Here is a 15071-nt window from a genome sequence, read left to right on the forward strand (position 1 = left end):
CATCAGTATCATCAGCTAATCTCCCCCATTATCGCACTGGACCCTAAGACACTAATAACTAATACTCCCAAATTTTCTTCAGTTACTAACTTTTCAAGTTCTGATTCAGAGAATCCCAGACAAGAATCTTCCTCAGAATTGGTTGCTAAAAATACAGCCTCCATTGCCTCAGTAACCAAGGTAAAGAAGCACGCTGCGGGTTTTGGCTTTTGTATTTCTGTTGCTCCAGTCCATGCCTCTGCCTTGCTACTCTCATCCTTGGATGGCTCTCCAATCTTTTTCCTCTACTTCAAAACAAGAAGGAGAGAAACAGGTGGCAGAGGCACATGTTCTCCAAAATTCAATTGATTTTGCCTTGAGCAGCCTTCCACTCCTGCCATTCTGTAGCTAAAGAAGTCTCTTTTCATTTTCGGGGCAGAGTTCCCTTTTTTCTTGCTGCTACTGCTAGGCTGGTCTGGTTCTACAGCAAATCTTTTACTCTTCCCAAGGCTTCCAAATCTGCCAATCCCTGCCCTTCCTTTTCCTCTCAATGAGATGGTGGTATTTGTGGTTTGAATACTTTAAAGGAATTTATTTATTAAGATGGTAACTGTGCTCCCCCTGACAGAGTCTATGAGTGTGCTGTATGCACTCAGTGCTGATGTTTCCAATCTACACAGGGAAAAAAAACCCTATTAAACAGAACCAAAAAGACTGGCAGCCTGGCAAGACTCTTCTCTTCAGTCTGTCAGTATGCTACCACACTCCCTGAGGTCCTATATCAGATACTCAGACAAGACAGAGACAAAAATATCACCAGCACTGCTACAATCTCCACACTCCTACACAGATCCTCCCCAGCAAAGAGCAAAAGGAGCAGTGCCATTGCTTTCATCTTTCTGGCACAGTGAGTGAAACTACACTGCAGCAGAGAAGACGTGAAACAGCCCTTTACAGTGCCAAAGCCACATGTTTCTAGCTTTTTTAAAACTCTTGAGAGAGCCACTGAAATAGGTCCTTCCCTAACAACTGCTAGAGAAGAAATACAGAACTTCTTACACATACTCGGACTTTACCGTGGGAGTATGTCAGCATCACTTGTTCCAGATAGCAGCTATAGCAGGGCTTCCCAAACATTTATCCAATGTGACCCCATTTTAGCACTGAAAATGTATCTGACCCCAGAGGACGACCAAAACAAATCAGCAAGGGTGTGGCCTCCCTCCAACAATCATTCCACTCTCACCCTCCCCACACTCCAGCTAATCCCTTCTCTCAACCTCCAGAGGACTTCCACTCTCAACCTCTGCCCCTCTTGCTCACCCCCCAGCCTCACCTCCCCCTAGTTGATCCCATCTCACCCTACATCCCCCATTTGATCTTCTGTCATACCTTCCTCACCCTCCACAGCCAATTTTTCTCCAGGTGATCCAACCCTCAAACCCCTTCCTCTAAACAGTCTTTCCTCCAAGCAGTCCCCTGGTCAGGGTCAGCAATATTTTTCTTTTGACCCTGGGCCAAAGGTGGATGATAGCTGTTGGGAAGAGAGAGTAGGCTGCTGACAGGACAACATTTTTTTCTTGGGTAGGTTAAGTGGTGGGTGAGGAGAGAGAAAGAGTGATAATCTCTACTGGCCTGTGCTCACTCTGCACACCTTTCCCTTCATGGCTGTCCCAACCCCAATTGTGATCTGCAAGTGGCAGCAACATTAGTAATGAAAGTCAGCATAGGGTCTGTGAGTCAGCGCAAGCTCACAGGCCCTGCCATAGCCCTATCCCTTCTTGTTTAGGGCTTTCAAAACTCATGCAAGAGCAGGGCCACTGCAAGGACTATGAGTGTGTGCTGACTCACAGGCTCTTCGCTGAATTCCACTTCTAATGGTCCTGCTGTTGCCAGAAAGAACTATGCTGCCCTTTGAGGCACTTGTGAGCCAACTGAACATTTTGTGACCCCATCTGGGGTTCTGATCCACAGTTTGGGAAGCCCTGAGCTATAGGCTAGCTAGAAAGATGCTGCACTGTGATTTGTCCTCTGTCTGGTCTCTTTGCTAACTTGTCCTGACTCAGCTCTGATGAGGTTGTGAGATCAGACAGGCATGACTTGCCTGCTATAGTTACCTACACCTGTCTATTTGCATAGTCATAGACTTGTATGGGCCACAGACTTGAATGGGAAACAAACAAATGAGATGAAAGTTTTTGTTTCATTTGTGGGACTCCATTCATTTTGGGAGTCCATGAATGAAATGAAAATAGACTCATTATTGTGTTTTACCCATTTGTTTTAAACGAATACACATCCCTAACAAAGTGATACCTTTTTATTGGACTAACAATACGTTTCTTGACTAGCTTTAGGGAGCTGTACTTCATTTGATAAAAACAAAATGCGCATGTCCAAGCAAATGATGATGTTGTGTAAATATACAAGAGAATCAAAATTTAAATTACAATCGTGGTGTGAAGAGGGAGGAGGAAAGGGGAGGAAAGTTGATGTGTTTCCTTCTTTTTCCCTTTCCCTTCATATCATCACTGTAACGTAAGAACTTGTATGTTCAGACATCACCTTTTGCTCTGATCTGTTCATTCTGTTTTGATCTGATGAAAGGAGTGTTAGCTCCTGGAAGCTAGAAATATATTGTTAGTCCAAGGAAAAGGTATCACCTTATGCATATTGGGCTAGATTTTAAAAGCCCTGCGCGCGTAAATCCTGCCGGATTTACGCGCGCAGGGCACTCGAGTGTCGGCGCACCTATTTTGCATAGGCCGCCGGCGTGCGCAAAGCCCCGGGACATGCATAAGTCCCGGGGCTTCGTAAAAGGGCGGGAGGGGGCGTGTCCGGGGTGGGTCCGAGGGTGTGGTGACAGTTCGGGGGCGGGCCGGGAGGGCGGTCCCAAGTCCCCTGGCACTGCGGCCTGTGCCGGGGGATGCCGAGGCAGTGCGCGCAAGTTACACCTGCTTCAAGCAGGCGTAACTTGCACAACAAAGGTAGAGGGGATTTAGGTAGGGCTGGGGGATGGGGTAGATAGGGGAAGAAGGGGGATGTGCAAGGAAAGTTCCCTCCGAGGCCGTTCCGATTTCGGAGCGGCCTCGGAGAGAACGGAGGCAGGCTGCGCGGCTCGGCACGCGCAGGCTGCCGATTTTGCGCAGCCTTGCGCACCGACCCCGGATTTTATAAGATACGATCTTATAAAATCCGGCGTACTTTTGTTTGTGCCAGTTGCGCATACTTATTTAAGATCTACCTCATTTTGTTTATTGATCTTTATTTCCTCTCTTTGGTAAAGTAATAAATAAGAGAGTCCCTCCAGCTCTGCTCCACTCAGTGAGATGCTCTGTTTCCATAAAATAATTTAACAAGGGCCTCCCAGGAGCCCCTTGGCAGCATATTAGTGCTGCAACAAACCCAATGAATAAACTGTAAGGCCCAGCAGGTCATACAGGGATGTGGCCTAAATATATATGATATGTCAGGCACAGAGCTTCGATACCTGCTTTAAGCCATCTAGAGATTGTCTTACTATGTACACATCAATATTCTACTGCATTTCTATTATGATTTAATTAAAAATATTAAAATAAAAATAACATTTATAAGTAAAAAAAAAAAAAGTCGGTCAGCATTATCCTAGAAGAGAAAGCTCCAATTCAGAAAACAAGAGAAATTCATATGATCACATAGTTTTATTCATCCATTTAGGAGTTTATGTACTAAATCATATTAAAATAATCCATTGGCCCGGGTTAATACATCTATTATAAAATGTGTGTTAATGTTGGGATTAATACCTGATGTAAAGTCTTTAGTACATCGACCATTAAAAGTGACTTGGCAGTAGGTAATGCTGCTAATATTGCAAAATCATAACCACACCTTTGAGAGGTGTAGTTAAGTGTTTGCATTAGCTTCCTGACTGAAAGGTCTTCTATTGCTCCCCCCTACCCCAATACATAAGAGGCCAATGGGCTCTGTCACTCCCAATACTCTCTGCCACATGGTAGCAGGCTCCCCCTCCCTTCCCCAGAATACCCTCCCTTGAGTGAGCAGGCCAACTCCTTCCAATGTAATGTTCAAGAAGGCAGGAGGGAGCAGGATTCTCTCCTGCCCCGCTGGCGCCAACATTCAAAATGGTGCCAGCTGACCTCACACCGTCCAGTGCCCTACAATGTGCAAAGCACAGGACAGTGTCAGATCAGCAGGAACCATTTTGTGCTCCCTTCTGCCTGCTCTTCTTGAAAACAATGTTGGGGGCAGGGGTTGCTCACTTGAGGGGATATATTCTTTCAGGTTGTATTGGAACTCAGTGACCCCTTTTACATCTATGTGGGGGGAGGGGGGGAGGGCAAGAGGCAGGGGAGGCCCACGGAAGCCCCTATCAGGGTTTGTATTAGCCTTGTGAGGCTAATGCTAAAACTGGACAACATCTTCAGAAGTGTAATTCATTTTTAGGATTAATGGCATGTTAACGTTAATCACGGCTCTTTACATAATTTGCGGGGACGTATGTTAACTAAAGGATGTCAAGGCCTGCGTTAGGGCTATAGCAGTTTAGCACACAGATCTTTTAGGATCCTGTGTGTTCATTGGCTGCTCTCTAGCCCTAAGGTCTTTCTGAAGTGGGCTGGAAACAGTGTCTCGGGTTATCAGAGTTCCTCCTTCACACACACACACACACACAAACACGTGCACACACACACACACACGCGCGCGCGCACACACACACACACACACACACAAAAACACGTGCATGCACACACACAGACACACACACTCGCACGCACACATGAGCGCACGTACACACACACACACTTCCAGCTTGTGTATTCTCTTTCACTTACAGGTCAAAGCACAAAGAATAAAATGACTGATAAAACTAACCTGGTGGTTGAGGGCTACCAGAAGATTCCGCTTCATCTGTAAATAGAAATACAAATGAATATCTATGTATGGAGAGGGGGGAAATGCTTTATTAAAACTAACATTTTAGTGAGGGAGGGGAATAAGACAAGAAATGAAAAAAAAAACAAACAAACCAACAAAGCAACTGAAACCTGTAAAAGAAAGGGAAGGAATTATGAGAGCCTGAACCACTCATAAAGGGAACTTCAAATGGATGGAAAAAAAGCATTAGATATTCTATAGCTGGAATGTGAAACCCTCACCATCCAAAGCCAATACAAATGAAACAGAAAACGCAAAAAAAAAAAAGGATCACGTGTGATCTGTGATTAAAACATGGGAAAGGTTTTGAAGTGATTCAGGATGTTAGCAATGTAATCAGCATCAATGTAAATGAAAAGCACAATGACATCCAGGTCAACCACACATCTGACCTTCTGAGGACGATGCCTCTTCTTTGGCCTCTACGCCTGCAAGTAGAATGCGTACCACATATACATTGAACAAGATGGTCATTGAACCAATTCATACATGTAGCCAGGACAGGTTAAGCACATTGCCCCTACGTACAATTAATATGCTACATTGTAAGGCTAGAATCCAAAATGGTAGGAGCAAAGGTTTCATTGTTTTACACAGATATGTGACGAGTTAGAATAAGAAACCAAGGGAATTTTGAATCTGAATGATACTCACCATCCTAATAAATTCATTTGGTATGAATGCACATGCATTATTGAATTATTTATTTCTAGAAGTTAGCATTAACAATAAAAATGAGTCAAGAGATGGGCTGAGAGGGATAAGCATCCTCTCACAAGTGAGTATTGATCTAATTGATTATGGCCTGCTACACGGGGGGCTTCTTGCTAACTTGTATCAAATCAAAAGCATAAATGTAAGTGTTCCTTGTTAAGTTAAATCAGTGGCAAGGGAGTCGCTAGCCATGGGCAAACAGGGCCAGCGTCTCAAATCTCAGGCAGCTGAAAACAGCGGTTCTGTTACTGCTCCAAGCCTTCTCCTCCAGGTAGCCTGCATGGGACAGGAGGGGAGGGGCTGGAGGAGAGATTTCAGAAATTAATTTCTTCTCTATAGTGTCTCCTCCAGCTTCACCCTTACCCTCTTCTGCCCTCACAGGGAGGGAGGAGGGACAATGGAGCAGACACTGCAAGCAGCAGTGGGGAGAAACAGAAGGGAAGGGGCTTGAGAAGGAAGTAGAGCAAATGCTTTCTCTTCTGCTAAATCTGCTTCCGTCTCATCCCCTCCCAACCTGTCCCTTGCTTCAACAGGAAGTATGAGGGGAGGAGCTAGAGCAGACAGACACGGCCAGTGATCCCAGGACTCAGTTGAGAGCAGAGCGGTGGAAGAGGAAGGAGGCACCCACGAGCACAAGTCAGGGAGCTAAAAGTGATTTATGGGGAGAATGTAAATGCTGAAAGGAGAGTGAGATGAAGAGGTGTCGCGAGAAGGATGGTGGAGTGAAAGGGAGATGAATGTTGGAGAGATGACAAAGGGGTGGCATCAAAGGCAATGAATGTTGGGGAGGTGAATGTGTTTTTTCCCCCATTTCCTTGAAATCAGAAATGCAAACCTGGACTGTCTGAGGTGATGAAAAAAGCCAGGGTATGGGGGTGCATGAAATATAGGAGGAGGGGATGTGTGTGGGAGAATACAAAGACACAAGTACTGGGGAGGGGGTGCAAATTACCTGCTGGAAATAGGGTGATGGTGTGAGAGAGAACCAGAGGTGGTGAAGAGGGAGGGTGAGTGGCAGAGAGCTAGCAGCGGTGATGGAGGTAAAAGGGGTGAGAATGAGCTAGATGTAGTGATTGGAAGCAGGAAGGGTTTTTAAAGAAGAGGTGAAGGGGGTGGAATGTGAGAGCCTGGAGAAATGATGCAGGAAGGTGTATGATAGAGAGTCAGACAGGATATTTGTGGGGAGGGAGGGAGATGGTAGTCAAGGGGGTGACTTGGCATGAGAGTGAATCAGAGAGATGGGATGGGGGAAGTAGAAGAGGAAATAATTGGGGGGTGAGGGAGTCAAACTGCAGGGGATGGGAGAATATGAGGAAAGCTGAATGAAATGAAATGGTTGAGAAAGTTAGTATGAGGAGTGGTGAGCTGGGGGATAAAGGAGCCAGGTAGTAGAAGATTGGTAAGGGAGCATGCAGTGAGGGGGAGATGGATGGCTGAATTGGGCAATGGAGGGCGGAACTGAGGAAGTGAAGTGTAGGGACAGGTGAGAGATGGTGACAGGTAGAAGATGACTAAGGGAGAAGGAGGGATGAGATCTAGGTGTGAGAGAGTGATAGTGATCGAAGGGAGAGATTTAGAGACAGAGAAGAGAGAAATGAGATGAAAAGGATAAAGGGACATCAAGGAAGTGGCTGAAATGATGAAGACAGAAGAGAGAAAAAACTTAAATGGAAAAGATTTAGAAGACAGAAATGGAAAGGATGACCTGGAAAAGGATTTAGAAGACAGAAAAGAGGGACCAAGACCAATGCTGAAAAAAAACAAACCCTGACCCAGATGATAAAGGTAGAAAAAAAGGCATTTTAATTTCATAAACTGGATTCTCTATATTCTTTGATGGCTTTTATTGGATCAATATAAATATTATCCAAAATATATATGAGCTATCAAGACCACGTATGTCTCTTCTTCAGATGACAATAATGTCTCTGATGCATGGTTTCAAAAGCTCATGTTCAATATTTTTAGACAAGCCGTTAAGCCCGTTAAAACGGGCTACATTACATTTTTTTTTCACTCCATTTTCTAACACAGCACCCTTCTACACTTTTTCTCCCTCTCTCCCCCTTCCCCTCGTTCACTCCTCCCCTTCCCTCCACTCAGTCTTACTCACCCTCTGTCTCCCACTGCCTCCTTCCCCTCACTCTCACCTCCCTCCCCTTCCTTCAGTCACTCCCACCTCTCTCCCCTTCCCTCAGTCACTCCCCACCCTCTCTCAATCCCATCCCCTCCCCCTCAGCCCTCCTCCACTCCCTTTTTCTCTGCTCCACAACTTCTTACCCTTCCACTTACTCACATCCCTGTCTCTCACCTCTCCCTCATTCTCCCTCTCCCCCTTCCACTTACTCACATCCCTGTCTCTCACCTCTCCCTCATTCTCCCTCTCCCCTCACTCTTCCCCTCCCCCTACCTCCCTCCCACACACTCACCCACTCCTCCCCTCCCTCTCACTCAGTCCCTCCCTCCCACTCAGTCCCTCCCCCTCACTCTCACTCAGTCCCTCCCTCCCTCTCTCCCTCTCAGTCCCTCCCTCTCACTCAGTCACTCCCTCCCACTCCCTCCCTCCCTCTCACTCAGTCCGTCCCTCCCTCTCTCTCTCTCCTCCCTCCCTCTCTCTCTCCTCCCTCCCTCGCTACTGGCCGCCGCTGCAGCCGCTCGCTGCCGCTGCCCGCTGCCACCCGACGCCACCGCCGCCGCTGCTGCCACTCGACGCCGCCATGTTGGGTTTTTTTTCTGCCGCCGCCGCTGCCACCCGACGCCGCCGCTGCCGCTGCCACCCGACGCCGCCGCTGCCGCTGCCACTCGACGCCATGTTTTTTTTTTTTCTGACGCTGGCTGAGACCAACGTGCTTGCCCGCACATGCGCGGTAGAGCTGCTCTCTACTGCGCATTTGCGGCACGTCGGTCAACCTTCATTTATTAGGTTGATAATTCTTGCATTGATCTGGTAGAAGGTTTCAGAATCTGCCAAGAATGCCATGATTGGAATATCAGTTTCAGTATTACATTATTTAATGTAGGGGAGTGCAGCCAAAATTGTTTTTTTTTAATTTTATTTATATGATTTGTTTTGTTTCATTTCAGTGATTACTAATTTTTTTTTTAGTGCTCACTAAATCCTATGTAGTGCGCCCTATTTCGCTTTAGTGCACACTGTTTTATTATTTGCACTAATTAGATTTAGTGTGCACTAAAACGTTAGCATGCACTGCAAAAATTAGTGTGTACTAACCCCCCCCCCCAAATGCACATCCCTAATTGTGTACTCTATGTACAGTTTATTTTTTGTTATATGGAGAGAAGTGGTTAAATAATTTTGTACCAAGTGAAATAGGCTGCTGAGAGCCCCTTGATATGAAACTGGCGGCACATCACTAATCGAGCAAGAATCAAACAATACGGTTTATCCCCCTTGACTCTTCCAGTGTGGTTGGTGCTGATTTTCAAAGAGTCCCCAGTTGGCAGACAGGATCTCACGAATACTAGTGCCCTGTGTTTTTACAGAATCATTCTCAGGGGATGGGAAGAAGGGAGGCCAATTGTGTTAATTATCAAAATCTCGGAGGGGGAGGCAAGACCATAATGGCCCAAAGCCCATGGACCTCTGCCCTGAGTCTTTTAAGGTTGTAACAACACCTGTGGATCAGTGGCTCCCAAATTTAGTCCCTTGAGACCATCACTGGTATCTGGTTTTCAGGGCCACCATATGAGATAACGCAGTTCTGACACCAAATGATTGCAGATATGTCTGACGATTAACCATTGTGCTTATCATGAAAACAAGGTGTAGCCTAAGGGCTCAAGAACTTATTTAAATATGTATCAAGTGTTTTCTTTACATAGTAACATAGTGTTGTTGACAAAAAGAGACCAAATAGTCCATCCAGTTTGCCCAGCAAGTTTCTTATGGTAGTAACTGCCGCTCCATGCTAACTACCCCCATGTATATGTTAAGGATGGTAACTGCCACTCTGTACAGGTTACCCTCATGTCTTATGTTAAAAATATTAATACTCAAATAAGATAGTCTATCCATAAACAGTGTCAGGCGAGAAGGTGAGTAGACATGGAATTAAAACCCATGTAAAAGGAATCACATCAAATGGCTTCATCCATTAAATATAGTACAGTTTATTTCATCCAGTGTATCATTCTGATAAAGCAATTAAAGAGAAAGTAAGTCTACATAGCTATGTTCCCTGACAGATATGTGTTTCACATCTAATTGTTGCGCTTCCCAGCCACGTCCTCTCCGCAGCCGGTCCTGCTCACCTGGCCCGACCGTCCACCAGCTCCGCCCTGAGTCCGTGCGCTGCTTGGCTGCGGCAGCCACAGGCATCCCCGGCTCCTTTGCGGCCTTCCTTGCCGCAGCTGTCCTCGCGCCAGGGTTCAGCGTCTTCCTCGGCGTCAGCCCCGCCCCCTAGCACGCGCGGAGCTCTTCCCAAGTTAAAGGGCCAAGCACAGGAAAACCTCGGGCGGCGCCCGAGTCTGACGTCACTTGAGCAGGGTATTTAACCAGCAGCTCAATCCCTAGCTCATTGCCTTGGCAATCGTGTTGTACACTCTGGTGTGTCTAGTTTGCCTTCCAGCGTCTCCTGCTCCAGTGTCTCCTGTTCCAGCGTCTCTCCATCCCTGGTAGTAGCCTCTGGACTGATCTCACGGTACTGACAATTGCTTGTTCCTGACTATTCTTGATTGCTGCCAGGACCTGACCTCTGCCTGAACACTGACTACTCTTGACCGCTGCCTGGAACCGACCTCTGCGTGGACACTGACTACTTCCGGATTGACTACAGGTACTGACCCCTGCTTCAGCTGACCATTCTGATCTACTACTCTGGCCTTGATCCTCGCTGTCCATTCAGACTCTCTGTTCTGGCCTCTTGTGATCGCTAGACATTCTGGTGTGGACCTCGACCACGCATCCTTGTTTGTGGTGGGCACTCCTCTACACTTCCTCTCCAGGAGGTCCTGCAAGGCCCACCTAAGACCAGGCGGCCCGGGTAACCAAGGGCTCAACCTGTGGGAACCCTGGGTTGCTATTGGTGAAGCTCCAGCTAGCCTCAGTCAGGAGGGAAAAGACACTAAAATAAGAACAAAAGGACAAGATGTTACTTACAAGCTAACAATAAAAAAATGGTACCATAAATCATCCTTAAGATACAACCAAAGAATGACATACTTCTGCATATTAAGTGACAGTGCTCGAACAACATTTCATAAAATAACATTTCAGAACAATACAGCAACATGAACACTTCTGTCGTAAGATATACAAAAAGAGTGCCAAAAAGGCATGTGACCCAAACCACCAATCACAGGGACAGCTCTATCAGTCAATCACAGGGGCTGCTGGGTCAGCCAATCAAAAATATCAGATAGGAAACCAAGCATGAAGAGCAAGAATGAAGAAATCAGAAAGATCAAAAGAACGGACCCCATTCGTTTTTTGGTTGAATCTATCAGGGCTCAGTGTTTTTAAAGTAAAAATCCACTGCTGTTCACTTTGCAATAGAAAATTATCAAAATCACCCCTTCTAGGTCGGCAAGGCACCTTGTCAATGATGAAAAAGTGGAGAACATGTATGGCATGACCAGGGGCTGATTGGCCTATCGGGGGATCGGGCATCCCCGGTGGGCCGATCGCTCCAGTCACTTGGTCTGCCGTGCGTGGCCGTGACAGAGCCGCGCTTGGCAGAGCATGTGATGTGTCCTGGGCCGGCCTGGGCATCGAATACCCGGGCCGGTCCGACATCGTGAATCCGCCGCTGGGCATGACTGGCTTCTTCCAGTGGGACAACAAGGGGACCTCCATGCGAAAATGCCAGAGGTAATGCAGTGTTCCAGGATACTGGTTTTAATAGCCTGAACTATTTTGCCTACATACAAGAGGGGGTAAGGGTACAGAATGACATACACCACACCACTGGAATTGCAATCCATAGAAAATTTTAAATGATGATATTCATTTCTGACTGATACAGTAGCATTTTTTAATTTTTACCTTGTATATAACATCTTGTTCTTTTGTTATTTTAGTGTCTTGTCCATCCTGATGCAGCATTACATGTGAAACACGTACATGTCAGGGACATAGCTATGTAGACTTACTTTCTCTCTAATTGCTTTATCAGAATGATACACTGGATGAAGTAAACTGTACTATATTTAATGGATGGGCCCAAACAACAAAGAGGAAGGCGGTCTAGAAAAGCCGTGAGGAACAAGAAAGAAAGTAGCCGGAAGTCCTTCAGAAATTCTTTATTGGTTGCCCGACTCTAGGCCTGAGTTTCGCCCAAAAGAGGGCTGCTTCAGGGCTGAACAGACTTTAAAATGACATATTCATAAGTCGGCTTGATCAGTTGGATTACATCACAGGCTTTTACCAGCTGGGCCAGCCACTAGCTTTGGAGAAATAACAGCTGTGGTGCAGGATAAACTTTTGGAAGCAGTGAGTCAGATACTAGCAACTTCAGCTATGCTGGTGCTGGTGAAAGTCTGTTCAGCCCCTGAAGCAGCCCTCTTTTGGGCGAAACTCAGACCTAGAGTCGGGCAACCAATAAATAATTTCTGAAGGACTTCCGGCTACTTTCTTTCTTGTTCCTCACTATATTTAATGGATGAAACCATTTGATGTGGTTGATCAAAAGGATCAAGACTAATTGGTTAAGAGTAGTAATCCCCAATGTCTTCTGTTAAGGGTACTAACTGCTGCTCCATGCAGGTTACTCCCATACATTTTCTTCATTATCATTCACAAGCCTTTAGGGATCCACAATGTTTATCTAATGTTCTTTTGAATTTGTTTACTGTTTTTGTCCTTACCACTTCTTCTGGAAGGGCTACCACTACCCTCCCTGTGAAAAGATATTTCCTTATGTTGGTTCTGAGTCTTCCCCCTTGGCGTTTCCTTTCCTGACCCCTAGGTTCTACTATTTCCATCCCAATAGAAAAGGTATGAAGTTTGTGCATCATTAAAACCTTGCAGGTATCTGAAGATCTGTATCATATCTCTCCTGCACTTCATCTTTTCCAGGGTATACATATTCAGATCTTTCAGCCTCTCTTCATAAGTCTTCTTATAAAGACCCCCACACCATTTTGGTCGCCCTTCTTTGGACCACCTTCATCCTATTTCTATCCTTTTTGAGATACGGGCTCTAATACTGAACACAGTACTCCAGGTGAGGTCTCACCAAGGACCTGTTCAAGGGCATCACCACCTCTTTTTCTTACTGGTGATTCCTCTCTCTATGCAGCCTTCTGGTTTTAACTATTGCCTTGACACATTGCTTCGCCGCCTTCAGATCACCAGACACATTAGTCTTTCGACCTCCCTTCATATACAGCTCTTTTAGATTATTGCAACCCAGGTGCATGACTCTGTACTTCTTGGCATTGAATCCCAGCTGCCAAATCCTCGACCAGTCTTCAAGCTTTTCTTAAATCACTTTTCATTCTTTTTACTCCTTCAAGCGTGTTCACTCTAGACAAATTTTACCTCCTATCCCTTCCACAATGTTGCTCACAAAGATATTGAATGAACAGAACTGGTCCTAAAACCCATCCCTGTGGCACTCCACTTAACACCATTCTTTCTTCAGAGTAGGTTCCATTTTCCATTGCACGCTGTCTCCCGTCAGTCAAGCAGTTTGCAATCCACTTCACTACCTTGGTGCCTACTCCCAAGCTTCTCATTTTGTTCACTAGTCTCCTATGCGGGATGGTATCAAAAGCTTTGCTGAAATCCAAGTAAATCATATCGAGTGCTCTTTCTCGATTTAAATTCTCTAGTCACCCAATCAAAAAAGTCAATCAGATTTATCTGACAGGGCCTTCCCCTGGTGAATCCATGCTGCCTCTGGTCCAGAACCCCACTGGAGTGTAGATCATTTTTTTTTAGTGTTTCCTGTTGAATTGCGTTAATAGTTTATTAATTGTTTCTCATGAAAAACAGCAGTTGTGGCTGGCCTGTTGGCTCATGCAGTTTGCCAAAGATTGCACTGTGTTTAATTTCATGGGAATTTTAGTAGACACTTCCAGTTCAATCAGTAATTTCTAAAATGTCATCTATATGCAGGAATATTCCAACACAGTTTATTTTTCAAATTCACTATATTTTTCACTGTTTTATGCAGTGCTGTTGCATTTATATTTTGGTTGATATGTTTGTTTTTATGATGTGGTCTTCTAATTTGTTAGTTTGTTTGTATCTTGAACACTGTAACTCACCTAGGGCACATAAGTAGAAAGGCATGTACTAAAGAAAATTGCTATTCTGTATAATGGCAATGATGACTGGGATATCTCTCCTATTTTAAGATATGAAGTGATGCCCATGACAGTCCTTATGCGCCATATATAGTACACATTGCAGGCAGCACCAAAGTTACGAAACACCTGGAAATGCATTTTGTATAATGCTTTTCAGGCAATATTATATAAAAACAGAGAACCTTCAGTCTTCTCAATCACAATTTTTTTTTGATTGGTTCTCTTTGAAAGGTAAATTTGTACATTCACATTTGTTCAAATGATGAGCGGTTGTGAAATGTTTATCTTGCCAAGGCCAGAACATTCCTGAAAATAAGAACATAAGAAATTGCCATACTGGGTCAGACCAAGGGTCCATCAACCTCATCATCCTGTTTCCAACAGTGGCCAATCCAGGCTACAAGTACCTGGCAAGTACCAAAACACTAAGTAGATCCCAAGCTACTTATGCCAGTAATAGCAGTGGCTATTCCCTAAGTCAACTTGAATAATAGCAATTAATGGACTTCTCCTCCAAGATTTTATCCAAACCTTTTTTAAACCCAGCTACACTAACTGCACTAACCACATCCTCTGGCAACAAATTCCAGAGCTTAATTGTGTGTTGAGTAAAAAAAAATTTCTCTGATTACTTTTAAATGTGCTACTTGCTAACTTCATGGTGTGCCCCCTAATCCTTCTATTATCCGAAAAAGTAACTAACCGATTCACATTTACCTGTTCTAGACCTCTCATGATTTTAAAGACCTCTATCATATCCCCCTCAGCCGTCTCTTCCCTAAGCTGAATCGCCCTAACATCTTTAGCCTTTCCTCATAGGGGAGCTGTTCCATCCCCTTCATCATTTTGGTTGCCCTTCTCTGTACCTTCTCCAGTGCAACTATATCTTTTGTGAGATGCGGCGACCAGAAATGTACACAGTACTCAAGGTGCAGTCTCACCATGGAGCAATACAAAGGCATAATATTTTACATTTTACTCACCATTCCCTTCCTAGTAATTCCTAACATTCTATTTGCTTTTTTCACTGCCACAGCACACTGAACCGATGATTTCAATGTATTATCCACCTAGATCTTTTTCCTGGGTGGTAGCTCCTAATATGGAACCTAACATCGTGTAACTACAGCATGGATTATTTTTCCCTATATGCATCACCTTGC

General features: G+C 45.1%; 1 protein-coding gene across 7 annotated transcripts in view; it reads right to left on the minus strand.

The window, feature by feature from the left end:
- MYBPC1 (myosin binding protein C, slow type) overlaps window positions 1-15071 on the minus strand; it is a 244050-nt gene that overhangs the window by 132838 nt on the left and 96141 nt on the right. For 6 of the 7 annotated variants that reach the window (XR_003856413.1, XR_003856411.1, XR_003856414.1 and 3 more), the window contains 2 exons: window positions 5313-5348; window positions 4858-4893 (listed from right to left, as the gene is read on the minus strand). Coding sequence is in view for 2 of the 7 variants with exons in the window: in XM_029599714.1 (XP_029455574.1) it covers window positions 4858-4893; window positions 5313-5348 (72 nt within the window). In the remaining 5 variants the exon portion in view is untranslated. The remainder of the gene's footprint in view (window positions 1-4857; window positions 4894-5312; window positions 5349-15071) is intronic. The other variant, XR_003856412.1, reaches the window with a different exon arrangement.

This window comes from Rhinatrema bivittatum, chromosome 4 (assembly GCF_901001135.1).
Source record: "Rhinatrema bivittatum chromosome 4, aRhiBiv1.1, whole genome shotgun sequence".
Lineage (NCBI taxonomy): Eukaryota > Metazoa > Chordata > Amphibia > Gymnophiona > Rhinatrematidae > Rhinatrema > Rhinatrema bivittatum.